The 14,969-nt window shown below is 41.2% G+C and overlaps 2 protein-coding genes across 4 annotated transcripts in view; both read right to left on the bottom strand.

The window, feature by feature from the left end:
• RIC1 (RIC1 partner of RAB6A GEF complex) overlaps positions 1–1,557 on the bottom strand; it is a 136,498-nt gene extending 134,941 nt beyond the window's left edge. For all 3 annotated transcript variants that reach the window (XM_027105831.1, XM_027105834.1, XM_027105833.1), the window contains exon 1: positions 1,187–1,557. In XM_027105831.1, the coding sequence (XP_026961632.1) occupies positions 1,187–1,330 (144 nt within the window). In that variant the 5' untranslated portion in view covers positions 1,331–1,557. The remainder of the gene's footprint in view (positions 1–1,186) is intronic.
• Positions 1,558–9,144: 7,587 nt separating this feature from the next.
• The window catches only part of PDCD1LG2 (programmed cell death 1 ligand 2), a 92,200-nt gene continuing 86,375 nt past the window's right edge, over positions 9,145–14,969 (bottom strand). Inside the window, exon 7 of the mRNA XM_027105826.1 lies at positions 9,145–9,721. Coding sequence (XP_026961627.1) covers positions 9,581–9,721 — 141 coding nt within the window. The 3' untranslated portion in view covers positions 9,145–9,580. The remainder of the gene's footprint in view (positions 9,722–14,969) is intronic.

Below are 14,969 nucleotides of genomic sequence, written 5' to 3'. Positions count from 1 at the left end.
AAAATTAAATCAGCTAAAACTTAATGGCAAATAGTCTGATTTAAACACTAACTATGATAGTCATATAAAAGAGATACCAGAAATATCTAAATCTCATCATCACTATTACCAGGGCTGTGTGTGAGGGTAGTCAAGGGCCTCACAGGCATTCAAATGGTCAGATACACAGATGTGACAGTTTTAGCTAATTTAACTAAAGCCAGTATTTCACACAGATCTAACAAAGCTAAGGTCACGACCTATTTCCACTTGGTAAAATTAGCTTTGAAAAGAGAATGACTTTACTCTGACATCGATTAGTACGGCCTTCGGGGGGGGGCATTTTTATACTCTATTTTGTTGCTTTTATAAACAGAACCGTTACGGAAAATAAGGAGTATCCTATCCACCACTTATTTTTGAAGTTATCTACTCAGTAATTAGATACAAGAAATAAAAAAGCAAGATTCACAGAAAGCAAAAACAGAACACCGGTTCACGCTCTTCCCAAATCTTATTACTTCCAGGTGTGAATACCAGGAGCAGCGCGAACAGATTTGAGCTCTACTTCCGCTCCTACTAACCCCCTACAATTCTCTACAGAAGAGTCCAAGAGCAGCAGAAAAAAGAACTGGCCTGAAAGTGAAAAGGAGATGTTGGGGTGAGGCGAGGAGTTGGATTATCAAAACTTTAGTAAAAAATAACTCTGGCTGTAGTTGCCAGAAATAAGTTATCACAGCATGTAAAGTCTGACACTGGGTAAAGCCCAACAGGCTTTCCCTAACTTCAAAACAATGGCCTTTAGGGCAAGGAAGGGCTAGGAACAAAACAGCGGCCAGATTCCTAACTGTGGAAAGTTTAAACAAATTTGTTCCTCAGCGAATGGGGGAAAGGAGAAGAGGGAAAGTCTGGGCTCTGCCGACGGAGCGCTTGGGGTCCGCACTGTGCGCGGCAGTCGGTCCAACGCAGGGAGGCGCTGGGATTTGGGGCAGCAGCGACGACATCCACCCTGGAGCCCTGGCCGGAGGACGTGTTAGGACCCGGGGGTTCGTGTGGCCGAGTAGGTGGAACAAGGACGCCGACGGCGAAGACGAGTGGGTCCGGCGCGAAGGGGCAGGGGTCCCAGACTCTGGGGGGAAGTTGGGGGCGAGACGGTGCCGGGACGCCGGGGAGGGAGAGGCGAGAGACGGCGGGCGGCTCTACTTACTCGGCTGTACCAGATGCTGAGGCGGGCCGGGGCCAGCACGGCGAAGAAAGTCCTCTGGGGGTCGGACTGAACGTGGAAAGGCGCCTCGGCCGGGCTCCCCAAAGGGCAGAGCAGCCTCTTGGGCCAGCCGCTCAGGAAATACATGGTCCGCGCGGAGCCGCCGACGCCGCGGCGCCCGGCGGCCCCCGGCCCCGTCCGTCACACTCAGCGGCCCGGGGCCGGACGCCCGTCTCCCACACCGCCACCGGCCGAGTCGGCGGCGGCGGGGGTGGCAGCTCAGGGCATTTGCCCGTTGGCCGGGCCGGGCCGGGCCGACGCGAAGCTAAGCGACTAAGGCACCCCGGCGCAGACGGGGCCCAGTGTAGGGTAGGGAGGGGGAGAGCGAGTCGAGGCCGGGAGGGGGCGGGAGGAGCTGGAGGAGCTGGAAAAGCTGGGAAGGCCCGCCCCGGCCCCGCCCCTTCCTCGGGCCGCCCTGGCGTCACCACGCCGCGCCGCGTGTGTTTGGCCAGGGAGGGCTGATGAGCACGCGCGCGTACTGGAGACTTCTCCCCTCCCCCTCCCTCTGCTTTCTGAAGCTTCGCCTTGGGCTTCACTTCAACACGCATGCGCCTGTGTCCCCCACCCCGCCCCTTGCTCCTTTGCACCTCCCACTTGCAATGTAGAGCGTGTAGTCTGGGCTGGAAGGCGGGACTACCGCCTGAGACTCGGCGACAAGTGGGCCGAGCCAGCGAGACGCAGCTACAAGGCGACTACGAGCTGGAGCCGCCCGTTGCCTGGCCTAGCCAAATTTGACTTCCCTCGCGGATTGGTGCGGCCTCTGATGGAGGCGGTCCCGGAGCTGCACCGCCGAGCGGGGGTGGGGGTGGGGGAAATTGCAGAGGAGGACGAGTCACGTGACGCTCCGTGCTCTAGTTCCGGTCCTGGCTTCTGGGCCGTGATCTCTGTGCTGGGTTGTCGTGTCCCTCGCCCAGTGAGCCTTTCTTGTGTGACAAGGTCTGCGGTGAAACCTGCTGGTGAACTTCCTGCCCTCATGGAGTTTACACCCTAGAGGAGCCCTTTATTTCAATTCGTAAATAAACCACCATGGAAGTGCCTGAATCCTGTTCTCTGTCGTTCAGGAATTCTAAATGTAGTGTATATTTTTGAATTCAGTTTGCATTTTTCTGTCCCTTTACCAACCATAATGTTAAACAAGGCGAGGCTTTCTCTTTTGCACTCTCAGTAGGGTATAAGATTTAATTTTAGAGCTGGAACAGACTTTAGAGATTCTGTAGTTCAATGTTTAACTTTTTGGACCCAGGGATCACCTTAACAATAAGAGGGTTTTCTTAAGTGTTGACTCTACCTCTGAATAGGATGGCAGGAGTGGCGAGGGAATGCGGAGTAGGGGAAGGGGGGGGGGGTCTGGATTAAAAGACTTGCTTCTCATTATCTACTTTTTTGTACCGTCTGAATTTTTCCACGTGTTTCTATTACTTTTTCAATTAAAGGATTTTTAAGTTAGCCCAGGTTTTAAAAAAAAATGTTAGCTCACATGAAAAAGTAGCAAGATAAACAGCAAAAGAGGAAACAAAGTAACTTAATCCGTATCAGATGTAGTATTGTAGCTGGTATTCATAACAAAATATGTAACTTTCCATAATTTTCCTAAACATTCAGTGCATTCCCCAGAAGGCGATCAAAGAACCCAGGATTCCTCAAATCAAAGTTGAAATTGCCTCACCGCTCACCAGCCTCTTGCGGTCAGACCGTGTCTCCTTCCTGGTGTTTTTTTCTGACAAACAGCAAAGCAGCCTGGAACGTAGTAAGAATAGTAAACTCAAAGTATTTGTCAAAGGAAACTTTGGATGAAACCGTGATCCAGCTGAACTGTACCATTAGACAAATAAAGAGGCCCAGAGTGGTTTCTTGACTTGCCAATATAAAATTGTAGAAGAATAACAGTGGCATCATACTGTCATCTAACATTCTCAGATTCAGTTATGCACTTGGCAGAAAGAGAGAGGAAATTAAAATAAGTTACAGGGCACCAATTCCACTGGCAAAATTTCCTGAGAGTGTATTCGTCCCAGCTCTCCTTCAGAGGTTCTTTGTTCTCACGTGCTTCGTAAATGTTAGCATTTAACTGCACTCAAGCACATTTTAAGGAACTTCTAAGTAATTTTCATTGCTCTCAGTTTTAACTTTACTTGCTGGCTTTAGAATCTAATTTCCCTGCCACATTCCTTTGTAGTATTTAAGGTTTGCAGAATATTTTCAAATGCATGACTTGATTTTGTTCCACAGTAAATCTTCAAGGTAGGTAATACTGGTGTGATGTTATTCTCACTTTCTTAATGAGGAAATAGGACCAGAGTGGTGAACATGCCTAAAGTCACATGGCCTGAAGAAAACTGGCCTTCCTTCTACAGACCTAGTGATCTTTGGATTGAACTGAACTGTCGTAGCTGCTCCAGGCAGTGACACCCTGTAGGCCTTTCGCCCTGTGGGGGGAAAAGTGAAATATCTGACTCTCCACAATCCCTTACTTAAGAGTTCCCCCATTATGATAGAAACCTTATGAACTGGACTTTCCAGCTTTCAAATATCAGTGTAATGTTACTCTAAATACACTAGCAATTCCTGTGCCCTGAATGTTCCTTCTCTTCCTTTCCCTACACCACCACCGTCACTCTCAAGTCAAACTTAATGAACTCTATTCTAAGACTCAGGTGTAAGTGAACATTAATAGGTATGTGTTTTCATGTATCAAATTAACAGGTTTTTTTAATTAGAAAAAATATTCGTACACAGAAACAGAGGTACATTTATAAACGGTTGGTGGAAGTATAATTTGGTGCAGTTTTTCTAAGGAGTAGTTGGCATTACATTTAAGAAAGAGAGATCGTAAAGATATGCACACCTTTGGCCCCAACTATTTCTTTTCCTATGATTATTTTCTAAGAAATGAACACCAATATGTACAGAGTTTAGCTTTAAGAATGTACCCCACAAAGGTGTAGCTAAGAGCAAGTAATCCAAATGTCCCCCAAAAGACATTAATTATAGTCCTTCCTTACAATGGAATATCTTGCAAAAATAAAAAATTATGTTGGGGAAGAATATGTAATCATATAGAAGTATATTCACTATTATGAAGTAATGAAAGCAGGAAAAAGGCAGTATCCCATGTTCATGAAAAAAGAAGTATAAAAAGGCCTAGAGAAAAAAAAGGAAGAAAATGCACTAAAATTCTGGTATTTACCCTGACTATGGTGCTTTTTATGTTCTTTTGGGGGCTTTTCTGTATTTTCCAAATTGTCTATAACGAACACATGTTACTTCTGTAATGAAAAACAATTATGTAAAACAAAGTTAAATTGCTCATGACTGATAATGACCCACTTGCCTGCTTTAAGTGGGGCCTGCAGTGCTGGCAAATCAGGGTGGAATGTAGTAACGTGGAGCTTCAGGCACTGTCCCAAGACTGGTGAGAGGAGGATTAGGAGGAAAAGCACCCTGAGTCATCAGACTGAAAGTAGGCTCTCTGCCCTTCGGACATTCACAGACTTCTTATAACAGTACACAGTTGGACTGGAATTTGATCCTTCACACACCGCTCCCAATATGGGGGGAGCTCTATAATAACCTATCACAGTATTCACCGAAAGTGATACTGCTTTAGTTTTTGACTGTTTAATATGCTTTTTTAAAAAATACTTATTTATTTTTGTCTGCGTTGGGTCTTAGTTGATGGCACGTGGGATCTTTCCTACGGCACGCAGGCTTCTCTCTAGTTGTGGCACAAGGGGGTGGGCACCGGGCTCCAAAGTGCGTGGGTTCTCTAGTTATGGCATGCAGGCTCAGTAGTTGCAGCTCTCGGGCTTAGTTGCTCCACAGCATGTGGGATCTTAGTTGCCTAACCAGGGATCGAACCCGCATCTCCTGCATTGGAAGGCGGATTCTTAACCACTGGACCACCAGGGAAGTCCCTAATATGCCTTTAACATTCAACTTTATGACACTTCTGTTATGTGCAACTGATGTATTTGCTTCTGGGATAGATTCTTGATTATTATTCATCCCCTCCTGAAGATTGATAATATCTCAGCTGAAATGATACAATGTCTGTGTTTTGCTTCAAGGTAATCCGGGGGTGAGTGGAGAAGGTGGAAATATATATGAAACAAGGTTGGCCGTGAGTTGATAATCTAGGAAGCTAAATGTTGGGAACTTGGGAACTCATCTTGTTATTCCATATGGTTGAAATTTCCACTAAAAAAGTATAAACATTTAAATTTTAAACAAATCAGGAACTCCATCATGTGTGATTAACCAATCTACCTTGTCCACAATCCTCATGGTAAATAGTGTTAAATTTTACTTAGAATCATTTAATTAACCATAAAGGCAGAATGGCTTATTATTAATAAGCCTTAATTGATGCAAATGAGACTCCCTAGGCTGGCACTTGAACACAAACTAGAAAATAAAGTGAGGAAGTCTGCTGTTCCTAATAAAGCAAAATGGGAAAAGAGTCACTATTCTTTCCCTTCACTTTGATCTTTTTAGAAATTTTAAAAAAATCGTTGGAAACAGACCTGATTCCATTCAAATAGCAAACAATAACAATCGTTATGTTTGACCATGTCTCATCCAGTTTTCCAGTACAAAAAATGCCAACCTGAATTTTCTGTGTGTATTCTTTATTAAAATAGCAAGAGGAGTTCGAATGAGAAATTGTTTAACCCCATAATGTGAGACAACAGAGTTCACCATAATTCTAATGACACCTCCCTTTCTTCATTCCCCCCCTTCTTCCTCCATCTCTTCCTCCTTCTTTTCCCTCTATATTCAGAGAAATTTCCCTTCATTAATTTGGAGAAAAATTCATATTCATTGCATTATCTTTTTTATTGCCTGTATTTACCAGTAAGCTTAGAGTCATGTTTAGTGCCCAGGTGTAACAAACCATTCTGGTATATAATAGTTTTGTCTTCTGCGCTATTCTCATCCATTAGTCTTAGGTTTTCCACTAGGTTTAATCTGACAACTTTGAGAATTACAAATCCCAAGTGAGTACAATTCTAGAAACTTAACAGTTTACATGAAAAATTTTTATCAAACCAAACCTTAATATTAACTGTATAACTTATGTTTTGTAACAGTTCAAAATGTTATAAAAGGGCAACACTCTTTTTTATTACCTTTTTTAATGGTTTAGCTATTGTGTTGTGGTAAACATATAACATAAAATTTACCATCTTAACTATTTTTAAGTGAACAGTTCAGTAGCCTAAGTATATTCACCCTATTGTGAAACAGATCAACAGAAATTTTTCATTTTGCAAAACTGAAACTCTATATCTATTAAACAATAACTTCTCTCTTCCCCTGCCTCCCAGCCCCTGATAACCACCATTCTACTTCCTGTTTCTGTGAGTTTGACTAGTTTAGTTTCCACCTCATGTAAGTGGAATCATACAATGTTTGTCTTTTTTGTGACTGGCTTATTTCACTTAGCGTAATGTCCTCAAGGTTCATCCATGTTGTAGACTGTGATAGTATTTCCTTCCTTTTTAAGGCTGAATAATATCCCATTGTATATATATAACACACTTTGTTTATGCATTCATCCATTGATGGACACTTGGGTTGCTTCCACATTTTGGCTACTGTGAATAAAGCTGCTGAGAATTTTGGTGTACAAACATCTGTTCAAGTCCCTGCTTTCAATTCCTTTGGAAATGTACCCAGAAGTGGGATGATTAGATCATATGGCAGTTCTATTTTTAATTTTTTGAGGAACATCCAATACTGTTTTTCATAGAGGTTGCATCATTTTGTAATCCCAGCAACAGTGCACAAGGGTTCCAATTTCTCCACATCCTCACCAACACTTGCTATTTTCTGGGTTTTTTTTAATAGTAGCCAACTTCATGGATGTGAGACGATATCTCACTTTGGGTTTTGATTTGAATTTCTCTGATGATTAGTGATGTTGAACAGCTTTTTATATACTTGTTGGACATTTGTATATCATCTTTGAAGAAATGTTATTATTACCTTTGATACAATGTCACATCAGCAGGTCTGCACAGAAAGACAAAGCTCAAGAGCAAATCTTTGAGCTTAAGTTTTGGAGGATGTCTTTTAGGTTCTCCATCAAGTCTGAATGTGGTTAATCCTTACATTCAGAGAATTGCAGGAGTCTTACAAGTATGACATCTTAGTCAGAATGGGCCTTAAATAGTATCCAGTCCAATCTCTAGACCTGATAAGAATATAAATGGATTTCATAGAGTAAGTTTACATATATTTAAAACATAGAAATAATTTATAAAACCACTAAAGAATTAATATAAAACGAACATATCTATGAAACAACACTCAATACACTTGATTGTAAGTACCTGAGAGATACAGAAAAGTGGCTACATATTTAAAAAAAAAAACAAAACTAAAGGGACAGCCATCAAAATATTTGCAGCAGTCATCTCTAGAAAATATAATTACGAATGGTTTTTCTTTTCTTTTTCATTCTCGGCACTTTCTGGGTTTTTTTTCTTTTATAATCAGAAAAATAGTAAGTGCTATTTTTTAATATGTTAATTTGTTATTGAGGAGATCAGTTTTCCCAAAGTGTGGTCCACTCATCACTGCATCAGAATTGTCTGGAGATACAATTTAAAATGCAGATATCTACAAACTATCATGTATAAAATAAGCTACAAGGATATATTGTACAACACAGGGAATATAGCTGATATTTTATAATAACTATAAATGGAGTATAACCTTTAAAAATAGTGAATCCCTATATTATACACCTCAACATATAATATTGTATATCAACTATACTTCAGTTGAACAAAGAAAAATTAAAAAGAGAATCTGCCACACACACAAAAATAAAATGTCGATTCCTTGGCCAAGTCCCAGGCTTCCTGAATCAGAATTCCTTGATGGTGTGGCCCAATAATTAGCATTTTAAACAAATACCCTCATGATTCTCATGCATATTAATAAGGTTGATAAAGAGTTGATTAGAAGTTAAAAAGCTAAAGTGCCTCTTGTTTGTACTCTATATGTGGGCTACAATTTCTGCACTGAATCTCCAATTCTCCTGTCAGCATGCAAACAAGTCAGAATCCAGGTGCACTGGATTCCTAGGAAGTGTGGGCATGAACCCTCTTCCAGCAAATCCGAATTTTCTTGATTTCCTGATGAAAGAGTTATCCAAAGGGTGTAACAACTCTGCTGTAGAGACCAGATGAGACCAAGTTGTTGAAGTGACCTTAGGTCATTCAATAGCAATCATCATGAGTGAGCTGAGCCCATGCTTATGGACTACCTGGCCCGTGCTCATCATATTTGTTTTGCCCTCCTAGCCCTCTGAGCTACACTTAACTGTTCCTCATCTGTAGAGTGGAAATGATAATAACTATCTTATCAGATTCTTTTTTTTTTCATAATGCTGGAAACCGAGAGCTCAGAGTAATCTGTGCCCTTAGCAGTATATTTTGGATTAGACACAAAGAACTTCCTAATGATTAATGCTATTACACGAATAATAATAATAGTAATAATAATAATAACAACAGCAACTAGTAGTTATTCAGCCCTCATTTTGTGCAAATACTGCTCTAAACACTTAATTTTTATTGTCCTAACAATCATATGAGGTAGCTATTATTATCCATATTTTACAGGTGAAGAACCTGAGGCTTAGAAAGACTCAAGGTTCACAGAGTTAAGAAGTGGTGGGGGCTTCCCTGGTGGCGCAGTGGTTGAGAGTCCGCCTGCCGTTGCAGGGGACGCGGGTTCATGCCCCGCTCTGGGAAGATCCCATATGCCGTGGAGCAGCTGGGCCCGTGAGCCATGGCCGCTGAGCCTGTGCTCTGCAACGGGAGAGGCCACAACAGTGAGAGGCCCACGTACTGCAAAAAAAAAAAAGTGGTGGAGTCAAAACTTGAACACAGAACCCAAACACTTAACAACTTCAATACTGTCTCTTTCTACAAACTCATTTTCTCACCAACTAAATATACATATTTTATGTCAGGCTGACTTATTAACTTTTTTTAATTCCTAAGAATATTTTTTATTAATCCTTCATGCAGAAAAATTGCTAAGAAAATGAATGAAATTGCCATTTTCACATTCACCTAGCAAATAACATCATTTGTATCTTTAGCAAAAATGAAAACGATAATTTATCCAAAAGGTCATGTGAATTCTTAAAAATTAGCAGTGGACAGAAGAGAGGGAAGAAGAAATCACATCACTCAGGTAGGATGTTGAAGGCTATAAAGTGAATCAAGGAATTAGTCTTTTAAAAATTGGATAATAGTTTAACAACATTAACCCACCCACATCGTTCAATACATGATTCACCAAAGGAAGACTCTCCCCTTACCCAAGTAACTTCCTAAAAATGCCCATTGGAATGCACTGCAGGCTCTTTCCTCTGAAGGTCCTTAGGATTTGATTGTGTTCCTGTCGTGTGCTGCACTGCCTGTGGCTTCCCGATAGAGAGGAATCTTCTGTAGGACCCTGCGAAAGGGAGCATATTGTTCCAATTTCTCCCCTCAATCTACACTTACCCAACCCCAGGCAAGCACATTGTTCTCAGAGGTTGTCTCAGAATTCCTCTGCAGTAAATACAAAAAATTGACAAAGATGGCAACAGCTCTCTCCAGGTTTTTACCTTGACCAGGTGGAAGGAAACACATGGGTTTATATCAGCCAAGTGTGTGGATTAGAAAAGGAACTTGGCCATTGCCTGCATATACTTTGTTATTAAGCCCACATCCTTCCATGATCACAGAAATAAAAAACAGTTTACCTGTTAATGTCTGTTAAAAAGTAGAAAGAGTTATCCAGCTCTGTAAGCCAGATCTCTGGTGAAAAGTCTGTCTAAAATGGGGCAAGCTCCAAGACTCAAGGAATGGGGAAATGGGTGCTGAGATCCTCTAAAGCTTATCCCTAAATATGCTATTATTGCTCATACAGTTCCCTCTTGTGGCTAAAGTAGTCACTAGAAAAAAAAACTACTCAATTTTGTATCATCCTCTCTTACTCTACAGATTTTATAACAACTATGGGCATTTCTAAGTTTGTTCACCTTGGAAACACTAATAACAATACCCCCAAGCTAAAGGTCCGAAACAAACTTATTCAGACCATATAACTACCATACAATAAATTTTAAAGATGTCAAAACTCAGTTAATGCAGACATGAAGTTGAGTATATGAAATCAAAGACAGTCAAGGAATTAAAATGTGTGAACACGATAGTTAACACTTTACAATGCCATTAACCTTAACAAAGCAAGAGTTTCCCAAAGCCCATGTTAGTCCCTGAAAACATATTAGACACCACTGGAAGTCCAGTTAATCAGCGAAAGGCCATAGAGTCACAAGTTGGTGAAAGAGTTTGTCACAATGAAACACAGTATGTAACATTATTATATTCAGGCCATGGGTAAGCTATAAATCCTCCAAAATTATGTATGTACTTTTAATCTTTCATTTACTTATGATTGCTTCCTCAATGTTCTATTGAGAACATGTTTGCATTTATACCTGTTTCACTATTCCACTTATTAATGCATGCATTTCCTGGGTTCTCTTCTTATTAAAACTTTAGACAAATATAAATTTAAAAGGAATGGAGCAAAAGAGACTTCTGAAAAAAGGTCCACCAACAAAGCAGTAAAAGAACCATCTAGTGGGCTTCCCTGGTGGCACAGTGGTTGAGAGTCCGCCTGCCGCTGCAGGGGACACGGGTTCGTGCCCCGGTCCGGGAAGATCCCACATGCCACGGAGCGGCTGGGCCCGTGAGCCGTGGCCGCTGAGCCTGCACGTCTGGAGCCTGTACTCCGCAAAGGGAGAGGCCACAACAGTGAGAGGCCTGCGTACCGCAAAAAAAAAAAAAAAAAAAAGAACCATCTAGTGTGTCAATATTCAACAATCCTTCAAAACCTTTCTCTCCTGTCGCCCAAAGACACTGTTACCTTCAAGAACAGGGAACCATCTATGAGGCTGCTTCCTAAAGAAGCAACCCTGTGCTCTCCTCCCAGCAATGCGGCACCTCCTCCACCTGGGTTCTCCTTCTTTTGTAGACCCACCTTTCCTTTACCCTTTGTCTTCGTTTTGTTCCCCCAGAAGCCAACAAGAATACATATGCCAATAGTTTATTTGGGTGTTGGTAACAGGAAATGCCAGCAGGGGAAATAAGCAAGGGAGGGAAGACAGCCAATAAGGGGAGTGTTTTCAAGCACATTAGCAGTATGGGTAACAAGTGCTTAGTCCCTCTGGGGAATTTTGGGAACCAGTGTAGAACCCATGCCTCTGAGTTATTGCACCTGAGAAGCAAGGGAGCTGGAGATTTATGCACCAACTCTTACCAACCATTAGTTAAGGGCTGCTCCTGGGAGGCATTAAATCTCCGCACACCCAGCCTCCATGCCCACGGTTGGATCTCTAGCCACTAGAGAAAGCCATGGAAAGGTGGGGCAGTTGCTGGCAGGTGGTAAGGCCCCAGGGAGACATGGTGCACCAATAGCCCCTGCTACACTAGTGTCTGAGATTCCAACCTAGTACTACACGGAGACCCATTATCAAAAGTCAGGGCTCACTGAATAGTGAAGAAGGTCAAAAGCTCTGGAGACAGACTGATTGGTTTCAAAATCTGGGTTCTTAACCTCACTAAGCTTCAAAAATCCACGAAGGATTGTTGTGGGGACTAAATAATGTAATTCATGTAAAAGTACCCAGTATTGTGACTGGCACATGGTACATACTCCCCAAAACGCTAGTGATTAATATTATTCTTAACACTGGATCCCCTTAAACCAGACCAGACCTAAAAATGTTCTGCTTGACCAGTTTGCCCAGCAGGAACCCAAAAATTCCAGTCTTGCTATTGGCACAGCATTTATGCTGGTGTCAGTGAACAGAACTGGCAAAACCTTTGTGTTTCAACCCAACTAGTCTTGAAGACCTGGCCAGATGGAGCCCTGAATTCTCATCAGAGTGGGAGAGGGTTATCTGAAGCTGAGTGGGGCTCAATAGATCCCACAAAATAGATCTCCCAAGGAAGGCATAGGTTCCAGGACAGGACATGGTCCAACTCACCCTCTCCACATTATTTTTCTACCCAGCCACTCAGACAGTCTTTAATTTTTTTTTAATGTTTATGAGAAAAAGTAGAGGAGGAAAGAACTAGTACTTATCCTTCTTCCTAACAAGTTCCAACACAAAAATATAACTGCCCTTTCAATAAGCAAGTATTTTTGGAATTCCTTAGTTCAAATGAAATTACATGGTTCACATGCCCAAGGCATATTTTTCCAACTGTTTTTCCTCCCAGTCAGTGAAGACCAGACTTTTGGAAAAACTCAAACTTTCATTAAAGTGCAGCCATGCAGGATATAAAAGCTGGGTGGGTCCTACTTAGATTTTTCTTTGTGGCTAAATATCTCTACCTGATAGCAAGAACAGATTTTAGGAAGAGATACAGAGGGCATGGAGAGTGAGGTCACATAAAGACGAAAACAAAAGGAAACTTTGAGAAGAAAACATATATTTTCCAAAAAACACCAAAATTTTCAATTCTTTAGTGTCTGAAAAATATAGCAAATTTGTTTCAGTACAATGCTGTGTTTTTCTAAATCGCTCATTGATAATGAAGACTGTAATTGAAATTCCAGTTTTGAAAATGTTTAGCCACTAATATTTACAGACGCTTGATAAAAAATATTGCCCTCTTTAATTAAAGGAAACACATATCCTCCAAAGTCGACACTCGAAAGAGAATCTCCACATGGAAAGGAACAGCTGGATCTTATATCTTCTCCTTGGCCTGGGTGGAGGGCACTTTTCCCTCCTTTAACATTGGCCTAAGCCAGGGCAGTAGACTGGTTTGGTTTCAAAAGCATTTTCTAATAAACTTCCTGTACCCTAATCTCTGTCTGAGTCTGCTTCCCTGGGAACCCAATTCATGGCAGGTACCCACAGCCCAGGTGCAAATATCTAGACACCTTAACTCCTCAAGTCTAGACCCAAAGGAGTATAGGAAGAGAAAGTCAAAGCAGCCTGTTATTGCCTGTATGTAGAACTGTCTCATGCTCAGGTGATCGGTGGTTTTAGTGATCGATTACTCCCTTGCAGGAGGAAGTTTGCCCGTCTCTCTCTTTTGAGGTCTCTGAATAATAACCATATCAAAATATAACTTAATAAGTACCATATTTATAAAAATGTGGGTTGTGGGGACATTTTGTTGTAAACTGTCTTAGAAATAGAGTAAAAATAAATTAGCAAAAAAAGAATAGAGAAAGAGACTTAGAAATGAAAGAAGTACTTATATATCTCACTTTGTAAAAAAAAAATACATTCCTGAAAAAATGGACTATGAATCACATTTTGGTGAATTAAATTATGTTTTAAAGTCAGTAGCAGAACTCACCATGTAGAGATTTTTGTGACGAATAGTTTTGCAGAGAAAAAATTGCAAATTTAAATCACCAGCTTCCAATTTGTTATTTTATGAAACTAGATTTTCACTCACTGAAATGATTTAAAGTATTTGTTACTCCAAATCTAAAGCCACAGCAAAACATCGAATGTAAAATTGCATTCAACTCTAATTAACTGCTCTTGGCCCAATGTTTTTAGATAGAGAGGGAGAAAAAGTCACTTCAAGTTATATATTGTGATATTGTTCTTAAGATTAGCCAAATGCTTTCCCAGTACTGCAACTTTATTGTATTATTATTGCTCAAAATAAATGCATTGGCGAAGACTTATCATTCTCTCCCTTAAATAATTTTAATTCTAATGCTACTTTTTTTGTTGTTTTTTTTTAAATTAATTAATTAATTTATTTTTGGCTGCGTTGGGTCTTCACTGCGGCACGCGGGCTTTCTCTAGTTGTGGCGAGCAGGGCACGTGGGATCTTTCCGGACCAGGGATCGAATCCGTGTTTCCTGTGTTGGCAGGCAGATTCTTAACCACTGCACTACCAGGGAAGTCCCTAATGCTATGTTTTGGTAATGGGCTTAAACTTCATTCTGGAAGTCTTTAAGAACAGAGAAATGAAGGTTGGGAACTTACTTATCCTCTTCTGCCAAAGAGTGTTTTTTTTTTCCCCCTAGATTAGTAGTTGCAGAGTAACCATGGATAATTTGGTACCAGATTTGGATAGAGGATTGAAAACTTGTCCTTACCTCAAAGTCAGCAATTCACATTTAAATAAAATGCACATTTGGATGCAGTGCTCAAATTTAGATAAGATTACGTTAAAGAGATTCAGGAGGAAATAAGTCCTAAGATGACGTGTATTTACAGTGGAATGAGGAACTTCCTTTGGAGACTAATAAGTATCAATAGATCTGTTATTGCAAAGCTACCTAAACCTGCTTATATGGTATCATGAGAGGCAACAGGCACAAGTACACGCGTCAGGAATGTCTTTTGGAGAGGAGGAATAGCATGTACTCAGATCCAAAATATACTGACATGAGCTCTCTTGAGAAGAGTTTCAGATGCATAAGGATATTTCTTAAAAATAGGCTTCTACGTTAGGAGTCACTTCATTTCTCTGGGCCTCTTAGACTTATGTGAAAAGACAAGAGACATTTTGTGCCCAGTACAGAAGTGGCAGTGAAGGGATGACCCTAGTTCCTTGCACTGAGGATGTCCCTGCAGGCCTATAGCTCACCCAACTCCTTTCAAATTGTCTGCTCAGCTTCTCTAACTCTTGGGTAAGGTGTGTGTTTAACCCCACGGTGAATGGCA

Source organism: Aethalodelphis obliquidens, unplaced genomic scaffold (genome assembly GCF_003676395.1).
Source record: "Aethalodelphis obliquidens isolate GAN/ISIS:26980383/991018 unplaced genomic scaffold, ASM367639v1 scaffold7, whole genome shotgun sequence".
In the NCBI taxonomy this organism is placed as follows: domain Eukaryota; kingdom Metazoa; phylum Chordata; class Mammalia; order Artiodactyla; family Delphinidae; genus Aethalodelphis; species Aethalodelphis obliquidens.
Note: the sequence above shows the minus strand (reverse complement) of the source record. Positions and strands in the feature narration are given on the sequence as shown.